General features: G+C 41.7%; 1 protein-coding gene across 1 annotated transcript; it reads right to left on the reverse strand.

Annotated features, from left to right (window-relative positions):
- Positions 1-312: 312 nt before the first annotated feature.
- On the reverse strand, positions 313-24,066 carry LOC108928254 (ras-related protein Rap-1A). Its single transcript, XM_018742117.2, has 8 exons — positions 23,978-24,066; positions 8,653-8,740; positions 7,055-7,123; positions 6,904-6,960; positions 6,047-6,187; positions 2,897-3,040; positions 2,682-2,799; positions 313-1,132 (listed from the first exon to the last, which is right to left on the reverse strand). Exons 2-7 carry the CDS (start codon positions 8,707-8,709, stop codon positions 2,710-2,712), a joined length of 558 nt encoding a protein of 185 aa, XP_018597633.1. The 5' UTR covers positions 8,710-8,740; positions 23,978-24,066; the 3' UTR covers positions 313-1,132; positions 2,682-2,709.
- Positions 24,067-24,315: the final 249 nt, after the last annotated feature.

Genomic DNA, 24,315 nt, shown 5'->3' on the forward strand with positions numbered 1-24,315 from the left:
CACACATGATGTGAGCTCACACCACGCATGACAGCAATGAACAAACATACATGCTGGATGACATCAACTACAAGTATTTGCAAAAGCCTGTTTAAATTGAATCTTTTCAGTACTTGGGGTGGAAAACTCTTGAAATCATTAAATATCTTTTTATCCAGCACTCATATTATTAATTTGTTTGCAGAGTGAAATCAATGTTTGTGTGTGTAATATATCCCCATCACATAGGAACACAGAGACAAGGAAGAACAAAAATACAATGACCAAGAAACTAATGAAAATGTACTAAAATTTAATCATTCATAAAAGCTCAAAAATTATTTTTTGTGACAGGAAAACACAAGAAGCAATATTAGAGTTGGTTTAGTATAATATATTTCAGCTTCAGGAGACATAGAAATCAACTCTTACTATTTTCCCCATGCCCTTTCTATAAAAGAACTTTAAGCATTAATATGCCAAAAATGGACTTGGAATACGTTATGGGAAGTATGAAAGCTTGTGACTACAAATATAAAATAAAGTCACTGAGAAAGGTGTGAAAAAGATGTTACTTGCTGATGTCCTTCAGTTTAAGGGCAACAAAAATATATATATGGACTTCAGTATATTACTGTCAAACATTAGTGCAGAGAGAAAGATGCAATGGCTGAAATAGGTTCATGTCTCACCTTGATATCCTTTGAAATAATTGCAGTGATTTGAAATGCATCCATGCCATTTTTAAGATTAATTATCTACTGTTATCATCATCATCATCATCATCATCATCCAGCTAAGTCTGATATCCTCAATGTTTTCCAATGACCAACTGAAAAGATGAAAATACTTCAGTCTTTTTATGTTATAGTTTCATTTCCCAGAAAAATGCAGCATCCAGAGATGACTATGGGGTGCTGGTAGAGTGTCCACTGATGTTGTAACATTGGGGGGGGAAAAAAAAAAAAAAAAAAAAAAAAAGAATACAAATGTCTTCATGTGGCTTTAAGATTAAAAAAAAGCAGAGAGGAGTCAGTCAGATATGTCAATTTTCTCTCTTTTAGTTTGTGATGGAAGGAAAAGAACGTTTCTTTTGTTGAGGGCTGAAATGCTGGCATCTTCCAATTAGGCAACAGTTTGTCATTACAGCATCCTGTAGAGGGCAAAAGAGAAAGGGGAAGAAAAAAAAAAAAAAAGTTTTCTTGACCTTGTCAAACCTTCAAAACACATTGGCAGTACGCACAAGACTCCATCCAACTTATGGTTGATGTACAAATGGCCCCGTTTCTATGCTATTATACACCAACAATGTGCTACTTACAGCAAAACACACATTGGTGCATTCCTAAGCTTACTTATGCAAAGGTTACATTCAACATTAAATTTAAAAAAAAAATACCAAGTAAGCCTTTAGTGCTCAGTGTATAACATTTTATACATCAAGTCATACCACCTTTAATTAAAAATTTTGCCAAATGAAATAGTTACCCTTCAAAAAATAAAACATCTGTACTGCCATTGCCAGCTCACAAGACATAGAGCAGTTAGCATATTAAAATATCAATCAACACAGCCTGATGTCACATTTCCTCATTTTCTAAAATCTCTTTCTACAATTAGGTGTTCACTAAAACCTCTCCAGGAGCAGTCACACAGAAATACAGGGTGGTACGAGAGAACATGGGTTCGATCCCTGCTCAGTCTGTGTGGAGTTTGCATGTTCTCCCTGTGTCTGTGTGGGTTTCCTCCGGGTGCTCCGGTTTCCACCCATAGTCCAAAGACATCCTGTTCAGGTTCCCCCATAGTGTGTGAGTATGTTTCACTGATGTATGGATGAGTAACCCCTTGTAAGTAGTGTATCTAGCAGTGTAGTCACCTTGGTGAATAAGGTGTGTGGGCTAGTAACACTACATGGTATCCATAATAAGTCGCTTTGGACAAAAGCATCTACTAAGTGAATAAATGTAAATAATGGGTTTTAGTTTAATCGCAATAAACACTTGTGCGGTGCAGAAGACTCAGAGCCTATCCTGGAAGCATAGGACAAGAGGCAGGGTACATCCTAGAGGGTGTGCCAGGCCATTGCAGGGCACTTTGTCATCCTTTAGTTTGGGAACCTTACATTCTTTGGTTAGCTTTTAAAGAGAGTTGAGATTAATACAAAGATCAAATATAAAGCGTGACCACATTTATATAAGTCCACAAAAACAAGGGAAGGAACTGGTGATACACAGACTGATGTTCCAGACAATGTTGAATGGCAGAGTATAAATGGAGGAAGCACTTCATGGGCTATATTTATCCTACTCTTATTTATTACTGCATTTAATATCATTCCATTATTTCATATTTTACTGATTTTATTATTTTCCAGAGTATCTCTAGATTACAATTTTTCATCATACTACCAATACTGTCTCAACTCAGATTTATGCATCCCTCTGCATATCTACCAAGAAATCTGTGGGGTTATAGTGTATAATTATAAAATATGGTCACAAATAAGCACTATATCTGCATGGTAGCTTCCATACAGCTCACAGAGGAGAACACAAGAACAGATCACCTTCCAATGAAGGAGTATATCTGTGGACAGCATAGGAAGCTAACCATAATACGTGAGCCCCAGATGTGAGCAGGAGGTCTACTACCCTCCCTCCATCTGCATAACTTCTCTCCACAAATAGTGTGCACAGCATCACCTGGCTCAAAGCTGCTGCTGGGACAGGTCTACAGAATTGTGCAGGTGGACTTCTTCTTCGTCTTCTTTTTTTCCACCGGTGTTTTCCTGTTTATCTGTCTGACCAGGTCATAGAAGATCTGCCACAGGCAAGGGAATGTGCATGAGAACATGTAGAGGAAAAAAAAAAGCAGAGCATCTTGATGATGGCAAGATAAGGACCCTGTTGGTGCTCACCTCATTAACATTGATTTTTGATTTTGCTGAGGACTCTAGAAAGGCACAGTTGTTCCACTGTCGGGCCAGGTTCTGGCCCTGCTCCTTGCCTACCACCCGCTCCTCATCCAGGTCACACTTGTTACCCACGAGAATCATGGGCACCTATTCCAAGGAAGGGTGACAGGAAAAGAGACATACTTAATCATTTAAGTAACAACTCATCATTAATAACATCATTTAACCAACAGTTATCTCCAATATGAAGCACAAGTCAAAACAAAAAGACACTTCATAACAGATGAAGACTTTTAGATGCAGACATCTGACTGATGGAGCACAGTCACTTTGTCCAATATCACCATTTTTGCCAGCACATACTACTGGGTAGCTGCCTATAGAACATATGAAAAATACAAAGGCGATCGTCATCATGAGAGTAGTGAATCTAAGAAAGGTACGTGTTAAGACCTTTCTTGAACACTTAAAGGGATTTAGCAGTTCTGAGGGGAGGAGGCGCTCATTCCACCACACCAAGAAGTCAAAACCAAGAAAATGTGGGCTTTCAATTTTTGACCTTTCATGGATGGAATCACTAAACAGCAAAAGGTTGAGAAGCATCAAGTCCTATAGGGAACAGGGTACATGCTTTGAACATGCCATTTTCCTTCACCAGCCAAAGGAAGCCAGTGCAAAGAAACAAGGAGGCAAGATGCGTTGAAATGCTTTGTAAACTTATGCTGTGCATTCCAGATCAGCTGGAAAAAGCGACAATAGAAGTAGTATGACTTCTGTATCTGGAGAATGGGGACCAGTACTGAGCCTGGGGAACACTAAATGAGCAGACAGACAACCATGGCAAACCAAATGATAGAATCTACCCAACAGATGAGACTCAAACCATCTGAGTGCTGATCCTTTGATTACAAGCTGTTGTAGCAAGGAATCCAGGATCTGGTGGTTGATGGTGTCACATGCTGCAAAGAGGTGCAGGAGAATGAGGCAGCTCTCAGCAAAAGGAGAGGTTCTGACACTACAAAGAAGGCAGTCTCGATGGAGTGGTGTATCTTGAATCCAAACTGGCTAAACTGCGCATTCCAGACTTTTTCAGAGAAAAGGGTGACAAGAGACTGGCTTGTAATTCTGGACTGAGTTTGGGTCCAGAGAAGGTTTCTTTAACAGGGGGAGATGGGGCAGATAAAGTCAGTAGAAACATCCTGAGGAGAGTGCAGAATTAAAGACAGAACAAATTACAGAAATTACTGGCTAAATGAACTGAAAGAGAGGACAAGGACTGGGAGAGTGCAGATGGTTGCTTGGCATGAAAGCAGAAGCTTGGCAGAGATGCCAAGAACCTGTTTGTAATGAACTGACCCTCTCTAAAGAATGGCACAACATTGTTAGCAGTGAGGATGAAGAAAAAAGGGGGAGGAGATGGTGGGAAGAGCAGGGATTAAAAAAAAAAAAAAGTTAAGTCTGCAGGGACTGTAGTTTATTATCGAAGGGGGGAGAGAAAAAAAAAAAAAAAAAAAAAAAAAAAAAAAAAAAAAAAACAACCAAAGTCACTTGAATCAGTGCACCCAACCTTTGACTCCAAAGTCTGAACAGCGTTGAGCAATATAGACATTTTACTCAGATTTTCACAACCAGCATGTACTCTGAAACACATGTGCAAAGATACAGCCCTTCTGTCAAAGCGAGGAAGTGTGTTGTGCCCTTACCAAACGGAGCTGCATCTCAGAGTAACAGGTACAGTAGTTGGTTTCATAAAAACACACCAACTGCAGCAGACAATTTCATATCGCTGTAGGTAAATTAGACACCCCTCTACTTACGTAAATCCGGATATACTTACAAAATTCCCAGCATACACATTATTTACAGATAGCGCTTACGCAAACAAGGGGGGCACGGTGGCGCAGTGAGTTGGACCAGGTCCTGCTTTTCAGTGGGTCTAGGGTTCGAGTCCCACTTGGGGTGCCTTGCGACAGACTGGCGTCCTGTCCTGGGTGTGTCCCCTCCCCCTCCAGCCTTACGCTCTGAGTTGCCGGGTTAGGCTGCAGTTCTCCGCGACCCCGTATGGGACAAGCGGTTCAGAAAGTGTGTGTGTGCGCGCGTGCACTTACGCAAAACATCTGAAAAACGTTAAGCACAAGTAGGCATAGCCAGACAAGGCAGGAAGCTCCATCTTCCCAGTTCTTGCGTTTTGAGCCGTGAACATCTCTTCTCCTTAGTGTAGTGCTTTTTCCCCCCCCATTTTTTTTTTTTTTTTTTTTAACCCATTTCATTATTCACAGTGCCTGGTGGTAAACGTGCACTTGAAGGATTCACTTACTGCTGAATCTCTGTCCATGTTTAAAAAGGCTCTTAAAACTCACCTCTTCCAAATTCACTTTGACGTGATGTAATGTAACAAATGTTTATACATTTTTAAAAAATTACTAGGAAGGAATCGTCGACATATATTAGTATAAATATTCTAGAATATATTCGGATAGTTTTATACAGCTACCCGTCTGATGTACATCGATTCATATGGTGGTAAGAAACAAAACTATCTAAGAATCACGTGTCTGCATCTCTTTCTGTTAATGTAATGCACACATTGCATTTTCTACGAGATGCACATCGCTTTGGAAAAAAGCGTCTGCTAAATTAATAAATGTAAGGAAAACAGGAACCGTCTCGCAAGGGTACAGCAATCGATTTGGAGATGAAATTGTGAAAATAATACGGAAGTATGAAGGTGGACAAAAATCATCGTCTATAGCACGGGAACTAGATTTAGCCGTATCGACTGTGAATAGTGAAGGATGCTGCACGTATAAAGGAGCATATGAAAGGAACAGCTAGCATGAAAACAACAATAATGAAGAAACATCAAGGTGCAATAACTGAGATGGAAAAATTACTAATGTTGTTATGTTGAATGCTGGAGGAGGAAGGAGAATCCGACATGTAAATTTCGACTTGCATAAGGGGTTAAAGAACGGTCTATTTGCATAAATCGAGGGGTGTCTGCATTTGTAATCTAACATTAAAGAAATAGGTTGTGGGTAAAAGAAACATCGGTTTGACACGCATGTCTGTGTGGGTGTAAATTTTCTTTGTGGAGATGCTCGGCTTGGAACGCGACTCGTTTACTATAGAAACCAAAGCTGGTACACTCACATCTTCAGTGTCCTTTACTCGTAAGATCTGCTCCCTCAAGTCCTGCAGGTCGTTGAATGTTGACTGTGCTGTGATGGAGTAAACCAGAGCGAAGCCCTGGCCATTCTTCATGTACAGGTCCCTCATTGCTGTGAACTGCTCCTGGGGGGGGCACAGGGAGGGAACGGGAGGGGGGGGGGCTGCATCACTTTCTGCTCTTTCATTATTTGCTAAAGGGAATAAACTTATTGACGCTATTAAATGTCCTCTTTCCTATTCCTGTAACATTTTACACACTTTATATTAATATAAGTTCTATGAGGAAATCCACCATATCCCCCAACACCACAAGTGACCAAACAAACAGAAACGTGTATGTTGCTGGAGTTCTTGTTCAGTTTTGTTTCCTTTCCTTGAGCCAGATATTGTTTTTAATGCATTTATCTGTCCTTTTGTTTTCATTTGTGTTTTTGATCACATGGTAGGTATTACTCCTGTGCTAACAGTAATTTTTCAGCAAGGATATTCGAGTTGTCCACTTGCATTTATTACCTGGAATGTAAATGGTATGGATCATAATGAGGACATCCCTTAAAAAAAAATAAAAAAAAAAAGGGGGGGGGGCAACTACAGCAGGAAACCCATGTTTGCAGAGCATGAATACTATTATTGTGATAAGAGTCCTGAGTGGAGTGGCACTTTCCATCTCTAACAGATTTCCTTTTCATTCATTCACACTGCAAATCAAATGAAAAAAATCAAATTGAAAGCAAAAATCTGTATGAATCTGCAATCTGCATTGACGCTGCAGTTCAATTCGCATCAAATTTGGTACAAAAAAAAAGTGGCATATGATGCCAGCGATCAGCGCCACTTACTGTTCCTGCTGTATCGAGGATCTCCAGCATGCACTGCTGCCCATCTACTTCCACTTGCTGTAGAGTGAGGAGACACACGGGAAGCATTAAGCTGGCAATACACGGCACGATATCAGGTAAGTGACCAACAAGCCAAACTTCCTGCACGCACCTTTCTGTAAGAATCTTCTATTGTGGGGTCGTATTTCTCCACAAAAATTCCCTGTACAAACTGGACTGTCTGCAGAGGGCAGAAGAAACAAAATGTAGTAAAAACATAACCAACCAAACATGTAACCCAACATTATAATCCATCTAGTAAGTGTACGATATCACTGTTTGACACATATCATGTACAAAGACAGAAAGACGGACTGCCATTGGCACTCCACTCCGTGGTGACGGGGTACACTTCCAAGCTTTACATCCATGACCATAGGTGAGGCCTTTGCAATAATCACCCATCCTTGCCATGTGTTGGCTATGACTGGGACCGGAGAATTGCGGGAAATCAAAACAAATCATAACATGTCCTATATAGTATGGTATGAGAAAATGTCAACCCTCATCAGCTGATAAGTGTTCAAGACACTCAGGATCTTCATAATATTCTGTCCAAAAATAGTTTTATAATCAGTCATTGGTATATCCGGACATGTGTTGCTTAACGACGGGGATACGTTCTAAGAAACAGAAACATGAGATTTATGATGCTGCTGCTGGCGTAACACAACATACTAGTTTACGGTAAACTTTTATGTAAGTTATACAGCCGCTGCTCCGGCATTATATGCGATTGTGTATCTTCTATTAAAAAAATAAATTGGTAGAAGGTTATCAAGATTCATCTATCCTGCATTTTATGCACCTACTCAAGCGATGAACATTGGTGCATCAAGTAGAAGGTAAACTAGGTTTACTTAAGAATCACATGTCTGCAGTTACTGTATGTCTCTTAATGTGATGCACAAATTGTATGTTTGCTGAGATGTATATCGCTTTGGACAAAAGCATCTGCTAAATGAATAAATGTAAATAAGTAGAACGCATACACTGTAAAATAAGGATAAAAATACAGTATACTAAATACATAAACAAGTAACATAGGTGTTTATCATCAATATCAAGTATTATGTATTGTACATAATTGTGTGTATATACATGACTGGCAATGCAGGTTTGTTTACAGCAGCACCACCACAAACATGTGAGTAACACGTTGCGCTACGACGTCGCAAGTCAATAAGAATTTTTCAGCTCCATTATAATCTTATGGAACCACCGTCGTATATGCGGTCAGTCGATAGGCGACGCATGACTGTATTAATACGTGTCTAGAAATCTTACTCATTTTTAAAAATGTTTCTTTTTTTTCCTGTGGAAAATGTACTGCAAAGCACATCGCAGCAATTTCCTTATTAAAACACATGCAACAGTGCTGTGAAAAAGTATTTGTCCTGTTCCAATTTTCTCCCATTTTGACAATTTTTTTATATACATTCTTAACACTGTTTTGAATGTCATTTCCTTGGTGTGAAAGATAAGAATGCATGCCAAAAGTGGAATATATTTCATGACACTTTACATTAACTAGAATTTGTTTGACTAAAGTACTGACCCAAGTTGACCAGATTTTCCATTGAAAACAATCATAATTATTCTAGTTTCCAAGCATTTAAAAAAAATTGTGATAAATGTCCAGAAGAAAAAAAAAAGATGCAGTAGTGCATTAGTGTACAAGGCTGCGGAAGAAGAGGTGGTGTTACTTACCAGAGCAGATTTGCCCACACCTCCTGAGCCAAGCACCACTAGCTTGTATTCACGCATGGTGGTGTCACTTCACCAACTGTCCAGTAATCTGGAGAGAAGTAGAAGAAAAGGTTTTGTGAGGGGGGGGGGGGAGAAAAAAAAAAAAAAAAAAAAAAAAAAAAAAAAAAAAAAATGCTGCAGTGGATATTAAAAAGACAGAAGTAGGACAGCAGAAGGGGTATTGTGTACATATTGAGTAACCTACATACATTGTCCTAGTCGGAACCTTCATTTTTTGACAGCCTCTCTTTACAGATTTAGCATTTATTTAGACTTCCAAATAATCCGTCACTGTCACTTTCCTGCTTCTGGCTTTTTTTATGCAAACAGGGTGCTTCATATTAACAGCTGTAAGGGACTTCAGCAATAACCAAGACACCTTCGCTTAAAACAGAGATCGCCTTATGCTTTTACACTCAATATGTGGAAAAAGCATGTACAGACTGCAAATTAAATCGGTAGGTAGCTACAGGCTTCTTTTGAAAACAGCAGTAATTAGTTCCAGAAGAACCTGACCATAAAGTGAATAATTGCTGAACAAAGTATAATTAAAATAGAAAAATAAACAATGCATACATACATCAACCACAAAAAGATTCACCTATATTTTTGTCCACCAAGCATGCATATTTTTTTTTTTTTTTTAAAAAAAGTCTCATGCAAAATTAGGCCCACAATATCAGAACTGAACACCTGTAAATACAGGTGTAATACCCACATGATCAAACCTAATTGTACTACATAACAAATTTGATTTTCTTTAAATCTCCTTTCTCCTTCCAGTTCATGATTTAACATTTTTTTCCTTTTTATTTTTTTAGAGATTTTGTGGGAGCATACCATTTTTTTTTTTTTTTTTTTTAAATTATGAAGACTGAGGCAGCACAAGTCCCATCAGTGTCAGTGAGGCTGACACCACTTAGCCCAGGGACAAAAAGAAGGAGCTAGAGTTTCCTTCCTGGTGTACCTTGAAGTTTGCCATTTGTTTTGTCCTGAAGGACATTTCATGGGCATTCCCTACTGTCAGTCTTTCACAGGTACACATCATATTTGCCAATACACATAAAAATACCAATTACTGACCGTGAATAAGGGACACTTGTCAACAACCATACACTCCAACCTTGACCAGGAAGACAACTGGCTATTTACAGTGTCACTATGGTTGTAGCCTGGGTTCTGCATTACTATGACATTAGGCAGTTCTCAGCTGACTCTGCCAGTTTGAAGTGGCATTGTCAGAAATAATCTTATAAAGTCAAATCACAAGGATAACATCCAGAAAGTAATAAGCAATGATTTGATATTACCACATCTACACCTACTCCACTGGCTGAGATCATGTATCTCGAATTGAGGGTAGCTATTTTCAAAGCCCAACTTCAAGGTTTAATTCCATTATATAAACCTATGGACTTCAAGACCCCATTCCCAAGGTCACCGTCACTGTTACGGAACTGTCACATGCCACGTCACCAATGAGCATGCTCAGGCTGGCATTGTTCCCAGGGTGGCGAAGCAATGAGGAGAACGTGAGGTCGGGTGTCAATCAACCAAATGTTAATTATTTTCAGAAGCCATCACATTGTTCTATTTACAGGTACAACAAAGTCATGACTATGTACAAACATTTATTCATTTAGCAGATGCTTTTCTCCAAAGCAACAAACATCTCATAGAAAATACAATGTGTGCATTACCTTAGGAGAAAGAGACATAACTGCAAATGGGTGATTCTTAAGTACAGTTCGTTTCTTTTCTGAAATACACCGATGGTCATCAGACAAGTAGCTGCATAAAAATTTGCAATAGACGATTCCTAATCACCTTCCTACTATTTTCTTTTTTGAGATACATATAAACATTTACATTACATTGCAGGAGTGGCTCTGTAAAGGACTGATCCGAGCGTGATCATTTATACCTTACGTGCATGAACATTTACACCTTACATGAATTTAAGAGACCAAGGGCAAGAGCCAAGCTTTAAAACCCTTTTTAAATGTGGAGAGAGATTCAGCAGTTCTGAGTGAGAGGGGGAGGTCATTCCACCACAACGGAGCCAGAACCGAGAACCTCCGTGCTTTACCTTTTGTGTGTGGGACCACCAAGCGGGCAGAAGTAGAAGAGCGCAGCAGTCTGGTTGGGGTGTAGCAAGTGATAAAGTCTTGTAGATAACTGGGAGCAATTCTATTGATGCATTTGTAGGCCATAACCAGGGTGCAGGGAACTTCAGACTTCCACTAGTAAACAGCAGCAGTCTTAACAGCCACACCCCTCTGTTCCTTTCACCCCTCTGCCTCCAGATGGAAGCAATTATATGCATTAGGCTCTACTTGAACCCTTCCAGTGTCCAGTTTGTATAGTTACCATTAAAAATATCCACCTTATACTAAGTACCACAAAAAAAAAACAATCCAATAACATAATATTTTACAAACAGTATTTTGTAAAGCTGCAACTTAGTTCAGGTAGCAATGTATCCATTTCCACCATCTGTAAAAACTCCCTCAAATAAATTCGCTCATTGTCATCTTGGCCACAGGTTCTATTTTGCCCAAGTTAAGCATCCTTACCTTTGTCACCATAAAAACACATTTATAGCCATTGTCACATGTACAACCTTACATATTGTATAGCATTATAATAGCATTCATTCCTGCTTGAAAGTATGTGAAACCCTTGTGTTCCTTAGTTTTACCGCAAAAATGGTTATTTAATGAGAAGCAGTGTTTCTCGTGTGACACAATAGGCGTGTCATGACCAATTTCTTTCCAGTCTTACGAGCTTCAACAACTCTTCTTCTAAGGTCTTCTGAAATATCTTTTGATAGACCCATGCTGCACTTGATTCTGTTGTGAAGGGCCGGTAGCCAAAGATGTCACATGACAGGGCAGGGCAGGTGAGACGCACACCTGAACTAACTGGGACACCTGACCCCTACCCTACAACCAGAACTGATCCAGTTGTGGTGTGCAAAGAAACAGAGACACCATTCAGCAGAAGTTCACACCAGGGCTGTGGAGTCGGTACACAAAACCTCCGACTCCAGCAAGCCAATAATTGCTTCCAACTCCACAACTCAAAACTCCACAGTTCTCCTCAAAAGTTGCACATTATTTTGGAGGTCGACTTACACCAGCTCAACTTTTACGGCAGATTTAGTCAAAGTCGGTACATTTTTACCGACTCCGACTACAGTAACTGCTTCCGACTCGGACTCCACAGCACATGTCCCACCTGTCCAGACACCCCATTGCCCCCCAACCAATAAACACACAGTCAACAGCACCTTCAAAACACCTCCACTGGCATGGTTGCCTGTCCTGGTCTTTCCACCAGAGGACCTCCTTATCCACCAACCCTGGAGCAACAAGTTCCAGCAACACACAGGAAAAGGCAAAAAAAAAAAAAAAAAAGCTGGACAAACCAACTATGTAGGAACCTCACAAATGGCTCCTCTTAAAATGTATGGTGAATTGACTATGCTTACAAAGCAAAGCTGGGGTCAGTTTGGTCCCCGATCCATGGTCATACAGTGATGTGTATCACAAAATGTAAAACGTACCACAAAAATGCAGACAATTCTAAGCATTTTAGAACAATAACCTTCCAAGAATGCAGAGCGTAGGCCAAATAAGAGAGTTTTATGTAAAGCAAAAACACTAAATGAAAAATTCATAACTTGTAGACAAAGGAAGACCTTTACAAAGTGGCAAAATGTGGCATTATAAATTATCACACAAAACCAGTTATGCATTCTATAAGAAATAAAAACTTAAATGGCTCTGAAGTCCACATTATTAGTTCCTACATTTACTTCTCACTTGGCTGACACTTTTGTCCAAAGCAATCTGTGACAATGATTTACCAGTTGATACAGGTGGGTAATTTTTACTGTATTAGTAGTACTGTAGAGTGATACACATGAGCAAGGAACTTACAGCGGGGGTGTAGTTTGAACCTGTGTCATTTCAGAACAAGGAGTGAGCACTAACCACTACGCCACCTACAGCCCTCATTGAGATTTCAATGATTCCAGGAACTATGTATATAAAAACAATGTTGAAAATGTGTTTAAATAAGTTCAATACTACTGAAATGTGCAATATTTGTGCATTTACCACGTTACCATATGGCACAACCAACTAACCAGACTCTATGGTACATTTCCAGTCATACATCATAGAACAGTAGTCGATGGAAGGGGACTGTAGGAAACTAATAAAAGCACTGAGGACAGACACGGCGATAAGAAAGCATACCACACTTCACACGTCAAAACATGAGACAGGCAGCGGTAACGATGAATCAGCTGTACCCACAATGCCACTTTACTGCCTGAGCCGACACACAGGAATCACTGGTGCGAGAGTCAAAGCTGCTGGAGCCACCGGTACTTTCATGGTCCCAGTCCACCTGAGCTGAAGTAAAGAAAACTAGCTTGCAATTTACGGAAAAGGGCCATAGGTGGCACAGTGGTTAAGAGCTGCTGCCTTCCACTCAAAGACCTGGTTCAAATCCCACCTCCAGCTGTAGTACCCTTGAACAAGGCACTTACCCTGAACTGATACAGTGACCATTATCCAGCTGTATAAAGGGGTAAATTCGTGAAGTGACTCTTGAGCAAAGAGTGAGCTACACTAATAAACGGCCACATAATTCAACACAGGGGGTCCTGAGCACACTAAGTGTTGAGTGAGGGATTCCTTGATGTTATGACTTTGACAGGTAATTGGCATTTATTTTTCCATGACTAAAGCTAGTGCATCAATTGAGTTGAGTACCACAGCTTTACCCGACACACAACGATCCTGAATAGCAAGTGCTGCCTTACATTAGCCAACATTTTCATGTTGCTCTAGCGAGGTGACCTGCTCAGCAGTGCTGTGGAGTCGGAAGCGATTATTGGATTACTGGAGTTGGTAAAAATGTACCGACTCCGACTAAATGTATTGTGTATGCTGGCGTATAAGTCAACCCCCAAAAATTAGAGGTGTAACATAGGTTTAGGTCTATATTCACCGGATAAGTCGACCCCCAAAATAACATGCAACTTTTGGGCAGTGCTGTGGAGTCGGAAGCAATTACTGGGTTACTGGAGTCAGAGTCGAGGTTTTGTGTACCGACTCCACAGCCCTGTCGCTTCGTGTCGAGTAACATACCAACCCGGGGTCCCAGTTCAGTTCATCAGTAAGACATTCATCTGTCTGATTGAGAATGGGCTCAAAATCACACCCAAGTCTTTGGAAGGCGATCAAGATGGCATTGGGCACAGTTCCTTCAGTCATTCAAGGCCTGGAAGACGTGGCGCTCAACGTTATGAGTGGGACACGAAGAGTTCGCCACTTGACGACGGACCACATTTTAACTTACACAGCATGAGCCACTGAGCCAAACACGTGGATTTCAAAGCATGAGCAAACAGATGGAAATTCGGACATGCCGCAGCTGTGTAGGAAGTTCAAGTAGGAAATCGAGTGCGACACGTTCCTGCAGATCACGCGGTACCGGGTGCAAGATAACAGCTGTCTCCATGAGGCACCAGGGCCAAGGCAGTATAAGGCACAACAATTTGTGGTCAGCAGGCGGTGAATTGCTTTGGGCAGAATGGCCAGCTGTAAGACAGACGTTAAACAACTGAATACTAACAACAAAAATTGTTCCAAGTATTACAATTCAACAGCGAACTTTCCTCATCATTTCATAATTTTTCCACATATTTCACAACTTCAGCAGCGTGAACAGTTCTGATGACATCATTTACATTATTTCATTTACCAGACGCTTTTCTCCAAAGCAACGTCCAATGAACTCTATGTAGTGTTACCACCCCACACACCTTATGCGCCAAGGTGACAGACTACTAGATACACTACTTACACTGGGTCACTCATCCATACATCAGTGGAACACACTCTCTCTGTATCACTCTCAAACTACGAGTGAACCTGAACGGCATGTCTTTGGAATGTGGGAGGAAACCAGAGCACCTGGAGAAAACCCACGCAGACACGGGGAGAACATGCAAACTCCACACAGACTGAGCGAGGATCAAACCCACATCCTCTCGCACCACCCAGGCGCTGCGAGACAAGTGTTACTCGCTGTGCCTCCGTACCACCCACTTTTCATCATCTAATGATTAATGCCAACACATAATTATTCTTTAAAAATCCAGTGCTTGTGCTGAAAAAGCTGCAGGTTCTTGCAGTTCAACACACCTGGTGTCATTAACACTATCAATTACACAATGGAACATACCTTTGTACACACAGTAAACCGAGAGGCACGAACCCAAAAAGACAGCGAACAATGACGGACGGTTATACTACTAAGGACAGAGGGACAGCCTGTGGCCCTACCCAAGTCAAGTAAGGCCAGCTGCCCACCCATGGGCATGTTTAGCTATGTTCACAACAGCAGTGAGCGAGCAACCAGTGGATTCTGAAGCGTGACTTTTGTTGGGTAGGAAATACCTTTGCCGCTCAGCACTTTCACTGAGGAAGCATCAGGTGAAGCAGACAAGCACTCGAGCCAAGAAGCTTTGATCTTGGCGACATCTTGAGATCACACATGTAAACAGACAGTTTTAGTGATTCCACAGGAGATGGCGGCAAAAACACACAAACACACACACAGTCATGCGCTGCTTAATGACACCTCGCTTAACGACTGACTGCATATACAACAGTGGACCCATAAGATTATCATGAAGCTGAAAAGTTATCGACAAGCGACATCGTAGCCGCCGTAACGCAACGTGTTATGTATTTGTGGTGGTGCTGCTTTAAACAAACCTTCTGTGCTGCCAGTCGTATAAAAGTATAGCACATACAATTATGTACAGTACAGAATACTTGATAATAAACACTTATGTTACCGGTTTATGTATTTAATATACTGTACTTTTTATCCTTAGTGTACTCTTTCTATTTATATAAAAGTTTACTGTAAAACAGCATGCTGCGTTACACCAACAGCAGCCTCATAAATCTAGTGTTTACTACATCTCTTTACCGCATCAAGGCTATACCATCTAGGTTTGTACAAGTACACTGATCGAGGCTATACCATCTAGGTTTGAATAAATACACTGTGATCGAGGCTATACCATCTAGGTTTGTATAAGTACACTCTATGAAGTTCGCATGATGACAAAATCACCTAATGATGCAATTCTCAGAATGTATCCCCGTCATTAAGCAACACATGTGTGGATATACAGGCAGTTTGGAGCATCTGTCAAAAATGTTATGTCCGTATTTAACAGAATCCATCTTATAAAGGATCTCCGACAAAAACAGCATAGCAGGTTAAGATATGATGCACTGCAGCCTGCCATTCTGGCACACTTTCAAATCCCATTTTACTTCAGTATTTTCCCATTACTGTTTTGCTGTACCCTCATGCCGTTTCCTTTGGGATCCAAAAAAAAAAAAAAAAAAGTTTACTCTATTGATCCACCTATAGCAGGCAAACCAAACAGCCCCCCAGAGATTAGTGTGAACCTGCTGACAGTCTTTCCAGAATTTATGACTTTGACAACATTCAAACAACAGAAGGGGCATTTCTATAAAACGAGGTGACCACATGTGTGTGTGCTTCCTTATTCGTGTCAAAATTTCCAAAAGCGTTGAGTGGTTTTGCTGAGTCTACAGTAACGAAGAGCCTGTGCCAAAAAGCTGGAGGAACTGGACGTTGTGGTCAGTGGGAGAGGGAACCGAAAGCTACGATTTTCTCCCTTCCTGACAGTAATTTGACCGACCCTGGGTGGGCTTCCACTGTGTCCTAGGACCAGGGTTTTCAATAATGGCATTATCTCATCCAGTTGTTACATTTCTGATTATTCTTTCCCAACATGACACACATGGCATGGACTAAGTGAGAATAACAAGACACTGCCGATGTGTCACAGCAGTGAACACACAAGGTTAGATCTAAGTCCTGACAACCACACCCACCTCAGAACCAGTGCTGTGGAGTCGGAAGTAATTATTGGGTTGCTGGAATCGGAGGTCTTGTGTATCGACTCCACAATCCTGCTCAGAACCCCAACATATGAATCCAAAGACGCTCCTCCTGAAGCCAAAAGGGCTTTTGGGCCCTGAAGACCCTTATAAACAAAGAGCCAATCCATTCCCTCTTTCACAACGGGGAGCCACAGAGAACGAACATGTGACTGTGTTGGAAAGGTAGACCCAACCAAACACTACCCATATCGCGTATACTATCACAGCAGTAGAGTACAGATACTTTTTATATTTTCTGCATTTCCTTGCACAGGGTCATTTGACCTGTTAAAGAGCTAGCAAATATACAGGGTGATCAACACCACAGTGACCACTTTACATTTTTCAACCAATCAGAACCTCAACGAGAAATAAGAGGCTGCCTAGTTTGCTCCAAAAACGGCATGTTCCTCAGTGCATCTCACTGTATAAGAACATGAGAAATCTTGTATGAGAAGTTACTGGGCTCGGAAAACACTCTAAAAATCACGCCACTCAGGAGGAACGATCGCTAAAAACGGATGCTGGCATTAGAGACAAAAGAGAAGATTGATAGCTCAGAAGGATTCAAGAGCATGCAGTTTTGCAATTTTCAGGATTTATTTCATTACCAATCAGCAATTACCAGCACATCGCAACTGTGGAAGGGAGGGGGGGGGGGGGGGGGGGGGGGAAACCCAACCTTTTCACTGACTGTTTTTGAGAAGGTTTCCTCACCAATGAGCAACTCAGATGGCAACATTTTCTGCAGCCACACAGCCATGAGACTCTAAAGGTGTCACCATACAGGTTTAAGTAGCCACCTGTAGCGCTGAACGATCAATATCTCTACCACTGTCAAACAGATGTCCTGCTGTCAGTTTTGGCCAAAAGCACTAAGATGAATCCTGAGACAGATTACCTCCCCCCATTAAACCTAAAGACCATGTTTTGGAATCAGAGAATTCTAAGATATGATACATACATCGATATTTACCTTCATCTGCTGCACGGACAGTACATTACCACTGCACCTAATACTGAAAGAAATGTTCCTTCAAGGCCCTGCATCCCAACTCAACCCACTCCTACGGTAACAGGGTGTTTGGTTCCACATCTTCAAGATTCCTCTGGCTGTTTATATTTTGCACGGAATTAAAAATCAAATTGTTTCAGAGGCAGCAAAAGCCTCTGCAGACAAACCCTTTCCCCTGAAGGGAGAACCCCAAACCCACAGTCGCTCAAATGCTCCGCGTGCTTCGGGATTCTTAGCCTGGTACCTCTTGGCTGACCTAAACGTTCTCCTGGGAGCCGTACATAGTTTGAAGCACAGCTCTCAAAGACCCAAAGGGCATGCAACCAAATCATTCTCCTCACCCTGGAGGTCAGCGATCAAGGGCACAGACCCACAGCTCAGATTTAAAAAAGACCAACTGTGCAATGTAAGCAACTCACAGAAAGTCCCAATGGACACAAGTTTGCATGAGCCACTAAATCCAGTTCTTGGGCAGAGGTAATTTATGGGAATTAAAGTCTTAGTTTGAGAGTGAATGACACTCTTCAAGACACTGGAGGTTTTTTCTTCATCTGTGAGAGTTCTGCTTTCATTACACACCCATCCACAGCGTTCAGGAACTGCACTTCAACATGCACAAGTAGAAACACAGGAACAACCCAGTGTTTGGATGCAATGGAAGGACAAAAGGACAGCCCACGGGCACAATTCAGGCTTAGGTTTACCTGGTCAGTGGAAAAAGGCTGAACTTTTTGGATTGCTGTCAACAGTGTAACCATGAGCAGGAGAATTTGGATCTGGATGAAGACTTAACCATGAATACACACACTGATATACAGACAAAATATGGCTCTGTATAAAACCTTTTTGTCTTTTATTTTTTATTATAGTTATTATATATCCCACAACCCGAGTATGAGATCAAAAACGGTAATCTCTCCCCACCATAATGGGCACCAAAAAAAAAAAAAAAAAAACCTTCAAGTTCTCTTACAACCAGTCTTCCAGATCTTTCTGCGGACTGAAGCCACAACAGGTTCATAAAAGGCAAATACCACACTGAGGGCACCAAAATTCCATCCTGTAGATATGGAGCAGACAACCTTTCACGTACAACTTAGAGTACGCCTATGAAGACTGACTGTGCAAATTCATAATTAAAAAGGGCTTCACGACTTTTATGGGCACCACCTGCATTTCCAGTTGCAGTGTGCTGGCTGAGCCTTCAAAACCACTGTCCTTCCAATGCCACCAAGTCCCTTCCCAGCCCTGGAATCCACAGCCTGGCAGCTCTACCCTTGATTGCTGTGGAGGTTCAGCAAAGATGACAATGACAGCCAAGTTAATTATAACAAAAACATCCATTTGAGCTGATGAAACAGAAGTGAAGCACCGAAGGGACATGGTTTCAAATCCCACCTCCTGCCCCAGTCTCTCTCTCCAAGGTACAGGCAAGCCCCAAGTTACAAGCGCCCGACTTACATACAACCCGTAGTTATAAACCACTCCCCATAAAGCCTATTATATTAAAAATTCGAGTTACATTGGAAGATTCGTAATGACAAAACAGGTGCTACTTTGTGACGCACATCAAAAAATTGCTCGTCTACAGCGGTTCCTCGGCTCGTGAGCACAAGGTAGGACAAAGACTTTGTTCTTTTCAGACAGACTGTCATGCTCACGACGTCGCACCTGCCCGAAATCAGAGCAGTAGGGTATAAACAAACCACACCTGCACACCCTGCTTGCAGAATCTCATTGGAGAAACCTGTCTCTCCAACGGTATTGAGCGAACCCACAGCAACCTACTCATCCTTCCCAAGTCCCTTGTTCTTCTCACTCCCTCGTTTCCACTCCTGATGTCCACGGCTCCCAACACTTGCATCGCCTTCTCGACTACAACATCAGATTCTCCCCAAGACCTACGTTTGCACATCAACCGACTCACGCCTGTCCCCGACCACAAATCTCGCCTGCTCCCTTGTGTACCGACAATAAAGATCTCACGATTGGGTCCACACACACACACCTCATCCTTCTGCCTGCTCAGTAGGACACGGACCACGTTGCTGTAAACAGTGTTTCGTGTAAAATTGTATTTGGCTTTTTTTTTTTTGTTTTTACCCTCAAAACCAGGGCATCAAAGTGGAAATGTGATGCATCAAAGAAAAACTATCAAGACAAACTAAAATGGAAATAAAGCAGTTGGAAAAAGGTAAAATGCCAACGAACCTTGGAAAAGCAGACAATTTAAAAAACTGAAGAAACTTTAAACGCACATTCTCTCTCTCCTCCCTCGCTCTCTCCCCATTATACATACTGTAGTAACATTATTTTCTGTCTCCCTCCATTATACACACCGTAATTTAATAACAGCCACTCACCTTGCCCTTCGACCACGATTTTGAATCCTCACCTCTGTCCCGTTCGCCCATCGTCCAACCATGAGAACACATCTAGTCCTTTGATTCTGAATAAACGATCCGGCACTTGGGTCCTGTTGCCTCCATAGTTGTATGTATTATCAATCATCATCACATCGTACTCTTATTATAGTATTGTTCTATTAAAAGATGTTTTAGTGTATCTGGAAATGTTTCTTTAATGTTTTTAATGCATAGAAAGGCACACTATATAAGATATACTAAGTCAAACATTTCACAAACTAACATTAGATACCCAATATACCTAACTGTTCCGACTTGCATCCAAATCCGACTTAAAGACAGACTGAGGACACAGAACTTGTTCGTAATTCTGGGACTGCCAATATTGATCATTACATTGCATTATTCTTACCATACTGGTATATTAAAGATGTTTTGGTGTATCCGGTAGTGTTCCTTTAATGTTTCTTATGCACAGAAAGGTATACGATATACTAAGACAAACATGACAAACTGACATTAGATACCCACCATACCCAACTGTTCCAACTTACATACGAATTCGACTTAAAAAGACTTAGGAATCTAAGTTCGTAATCCGGGGACTGCCTGGAATTTACAGCGAAGGCCGAATAAACATCTAAGACATGGTAAGCAACTCACTATAGAAAACTAACTGCTGTAAACTGCTTTTTACAATAGAATCAGTTAAACAATAATGTGACATGGCAGAAGCAAAGAACAAATTAAGAGTACAGCACATGTAACAGATTCTTTTGTACCTTCCATTATAAAGCATTTCTCACTGGTTTATTTCCAAAAACATTTAAAATGAAGAACTTTATTACAAAGTGCAGCGATGTGCAGCATAAAATGAAAAAAGTCAAAGTACAAATGAAAATGAGTGCACCAACTTGAGAGCTTGAACTGCAGTCTGTACAATATGGACGCCTTAAACACCAGGATTTCTCTTCTTCACATTCGGACATTTGTGGTTATTGAAGCCATTGACTGGAAAGTGTCCAAGTTGACTCATGTTTTTGGCTATGATATAATGATCTAACAGTGTGACTTTTTTCCACCCCTCCCAGAGATGAGATATACTGAGCAGAGCAGCAGACACCACCATATTATACCTCACTTTGTACCAAAATCATGCATACCAAGGTCTTGGGCCATACATTTCATCTGTACAAGTTCACAGAAATGCTGGAAAGATCAATATGTATAAAGAAAGGCATCAGAAAATTTTCAAAAACACATGCTGCAAATTTGACTGAAATAAACCTTTACACCCAAAATATAACACACAGGAAAGTGTTTTTTCCCCCGAAAAAAAATAAAAAACATCCTTTTCGTGGATAATGACACTAACTGAAACAGCAGGTTTAGACTTGTACTTTTTTTTTTTTTTTTTAAAAAAATCATCCAATATTCTTTTGTAAGAGTACATCTGTTCCTCATTTAATGGGGGTTAATTTGTTCCATGAAATCACTCCAATAGGCAAATCCCCCATCATGAATTGGTTAAATTACCATTATTTCATAGGGAAAAAAAATAAGAACCCTTGACACAAAAAAAAAAAAGCCTACAATTAACTAGAATACCAAAATAAAATCTGTTAGACAATAAAATCAGCACATTTTACAATATAAACACAAACATGTCTATACTGTCCTTTAACATTGTATTTTCATTAAGATATTTAAATGCACAGTGGCAGCGGCCAACATTTCTCTGAAGTTTAAAACATGGTTTGAACACCATTTGAGTGAAGCATATGGGAAAACCCCACACTAGGGGGTTTTTACACGGGAGGAAATTTTTTTTTTAAATCTCACTCTGTTTTAAGAAAGCTGCTGTTTTATTCTATTGCTAGAGTGCTTGTGTTGCACAGGGCTGCTCTCATTCTGAACAGGTGCTTCACAGGTAAGTGCGTCGTTCTCTTTTTCCCCATTAAAAACACCGTGTTACTAAAAGGCTCCTTTTCTGGAAGAGGTGTTCTCTCTTCTGATTGTTAAAAACACACTCAAACTTGCTGAAATCTACACGCAAACTGCACCGTTTACTTGTTTTCTCTCAAAACTACTTCCTAAAATAACACAATGCAGAAAACTGGCTCTTTTATTAATCGTTTTTTGCACACACTTATGATTGTTTTGCCTCGTTCATTTTTTTTTTTTTAAACCAGTGCATAAGATAAGGTTCAAAAAACATGCGCAAAGGCAACTGACATACATACAGTATATCAAATTATTTTCTGCCTGCTGCAGAGGCAAAATGACTAAGGTGCAAAATGCAGTTGTGCTGAATTATGGCCACTGTATTATTAAAATGTATCTTTTCTTATAAGAACTGTAGCAGTGTCTCATTGCACAGGACCTTGCAAAATAAAATACCATGTTAACGCAAGACAACAGTGCACGAACAGCACAGAACCCATTCACACCTTCTCGGGGTAATTTTCTGACAAGTCATCTTGGGCATTTATAATTTGGCGGGAAATGCGAAAAAGGTCTTACGTTTAAAGAGGTTAGCGCTAAAAGGACCGTTTGAGTTCCGTACAGGACGTGATGCAGTTGTTTAAAAAGCGAACGCCACAAGAGATTACTCCAAAGGAAGGAATTCCTTTATTTTGAGATAGAATATATATAATTCATGCCAGACAAGCTGCATAATTCTTCAGACTGAAGGAGGGATTGGAGAACACTAAACTATATTGTACATCCTTATAAACAGTATACCCTCTGTATGCACATATTAAAATAAAATTAAAAAAAGGGGTGGGGGGCAAAAAGTGACAAGCAATGTGAATGTAAAGTGTGTCGCATTGACTACGCTACACTCTGAAATGGGCTGTCCGAGAGAAACAACTATTACTCTACGTCGGGGACCGGGGGACCACAGGAATTGCCAAGGCTACAGAGTGCAGTTGGGCAGGACCACGAGGAGACCTGCCTGGACCCCCCCATCCTCCAGCTATGCCCAGGTTCTGTGTGTGAACTAAGTCCCATAAAACTAAGTGACATTTCACTCATTCAACGTAGTGATGGCAAGTCCAGTGGTTTCTTGTAGTACAAATGAACCCGAGGAGGAGACACCTGAGATCGGGACCAAAACGTCCAAACCGGGGTTGGATTGAAACCCGCTGTCAAAATCAAACAAAGGAAGAGCCAAATGGTGTCACTGGGCTCCTAAAACGCTACATTTTCATTTTGTGGCGCTTTCTCACACACAGCACACTCAGCACCTCCTGGTTTTTACCATGCTTTTTACTGCGTTCCCCCGTGTCGCGCGACACACGTGCGGCCAGCGAGAGGCCGAGCAGCTGAACGAACACGGACTCGTCTCGTGTCCCCAGCGCTCCCGACCCGACTCTCGAGCCTCCTCTCTTCGGCAGGGAAAAGCCACGATTTCAGCTCACTGGCCGGCGGAGTAACGCCGGGTAGGGAGGCGAGGCGAGACGTAACACTCTGTGACTGTGTGTCCATGTGGACGGGACGGGTTCTCCAGCGCCCTGTGCTGCTCCGCACGAGCAGCACTGCCTGGGAGCTTATCGGCAAAGGACGGAATGAATCGCGTATCTGTTTAGGAACCATCCGTACCGACCGGGAGTAACAGGCGCATTTCGTGCGCTACGCTCGTAATCGTATCCGCCACAGTGCGCGCGCACAGCGCCGTCTCGGCTAACTAGCCTAGCGCGACTCCCTCTCTCTCTCCCTCCCTTCCGCCCGGCCTACCCGCTCAGCACGGGCTGGCCTCCGTACTTTCCCTAGCGTGGCCCTAAGCGCGCGCGGTCCAGTCACGGAGGGTCCCGATCGGCGCCGTGTGCCCCCACCACTACCACGCTGGGCAACGGCGACCCGCGACGAAGTTGGGCGGCCCTACTCACCGTGGCTCACTCTCTCCGCCGCTCCGCTGGTGAGGGATCAGCTCGGGGCTCGGAGGCGCGCACGTCATCGCCACAGCCACTGCCTTGGCCGCCTTAAAAGGGCAACGCCAGTGGACCCGACCAACGCCGAGCTGCCTTCCCTCGAAAAAGCTAGGTAATGTTCCGCTGTGTGCACGCGGTTCCGCGACACGTTCACATTCCCTCTTACAGCACCGCGATGTGTGCATTATTGTTACCCTCTGAGTCTGCTGCTCAAGTGTGGCGCTGTCACAGAACATGACGGTGTACCGCTTTAAGACATACCGGAAGGCGCATCTGCTCACAGAGACAGCTGCTGC

The sequence above is a fragment of the Scleropages formosus genome, chromosome 25 (genome assembly GCF_900964775.1).
Source record: "Scleropages formosus chromosome 25, fSclFor1.1, whole genome shotgun sequence".
NCBI classification, from domain to species: domain Eukaryota; kingdom Metazoa; phylum Chordata; class Actinopteri; order Osteoglossiformes; family Osteoglossidae; genus Scleropages; species Scleropages formosus.

Excerpts from the sequence above, each read along its gene's own strand:
- LOC108928254 (XM_018742117.2), bottom strand. The coding sequence starts at position 8,709 with ATGCGTGAATACAAGCTAGTGGTGCTTGGCTCAGGAGGTGTGGGCAAA. Across the intron at positions 7,124-8,652 it reads GTGTGGGCAAATCTGCTCTG|ACAGTCCAGTTTGTACAGGG; the intron begins GTAAGTAACACC and ends TGCCCTCTGCAG. Across the intron at positions 3,041-6,046 it reads GAGTAAAGGACACTGAAGAT|GTGCCCATGATTCTCGTGGG; the intron begins GTGAGTGTACCA and ends TCCTTGGAATAG.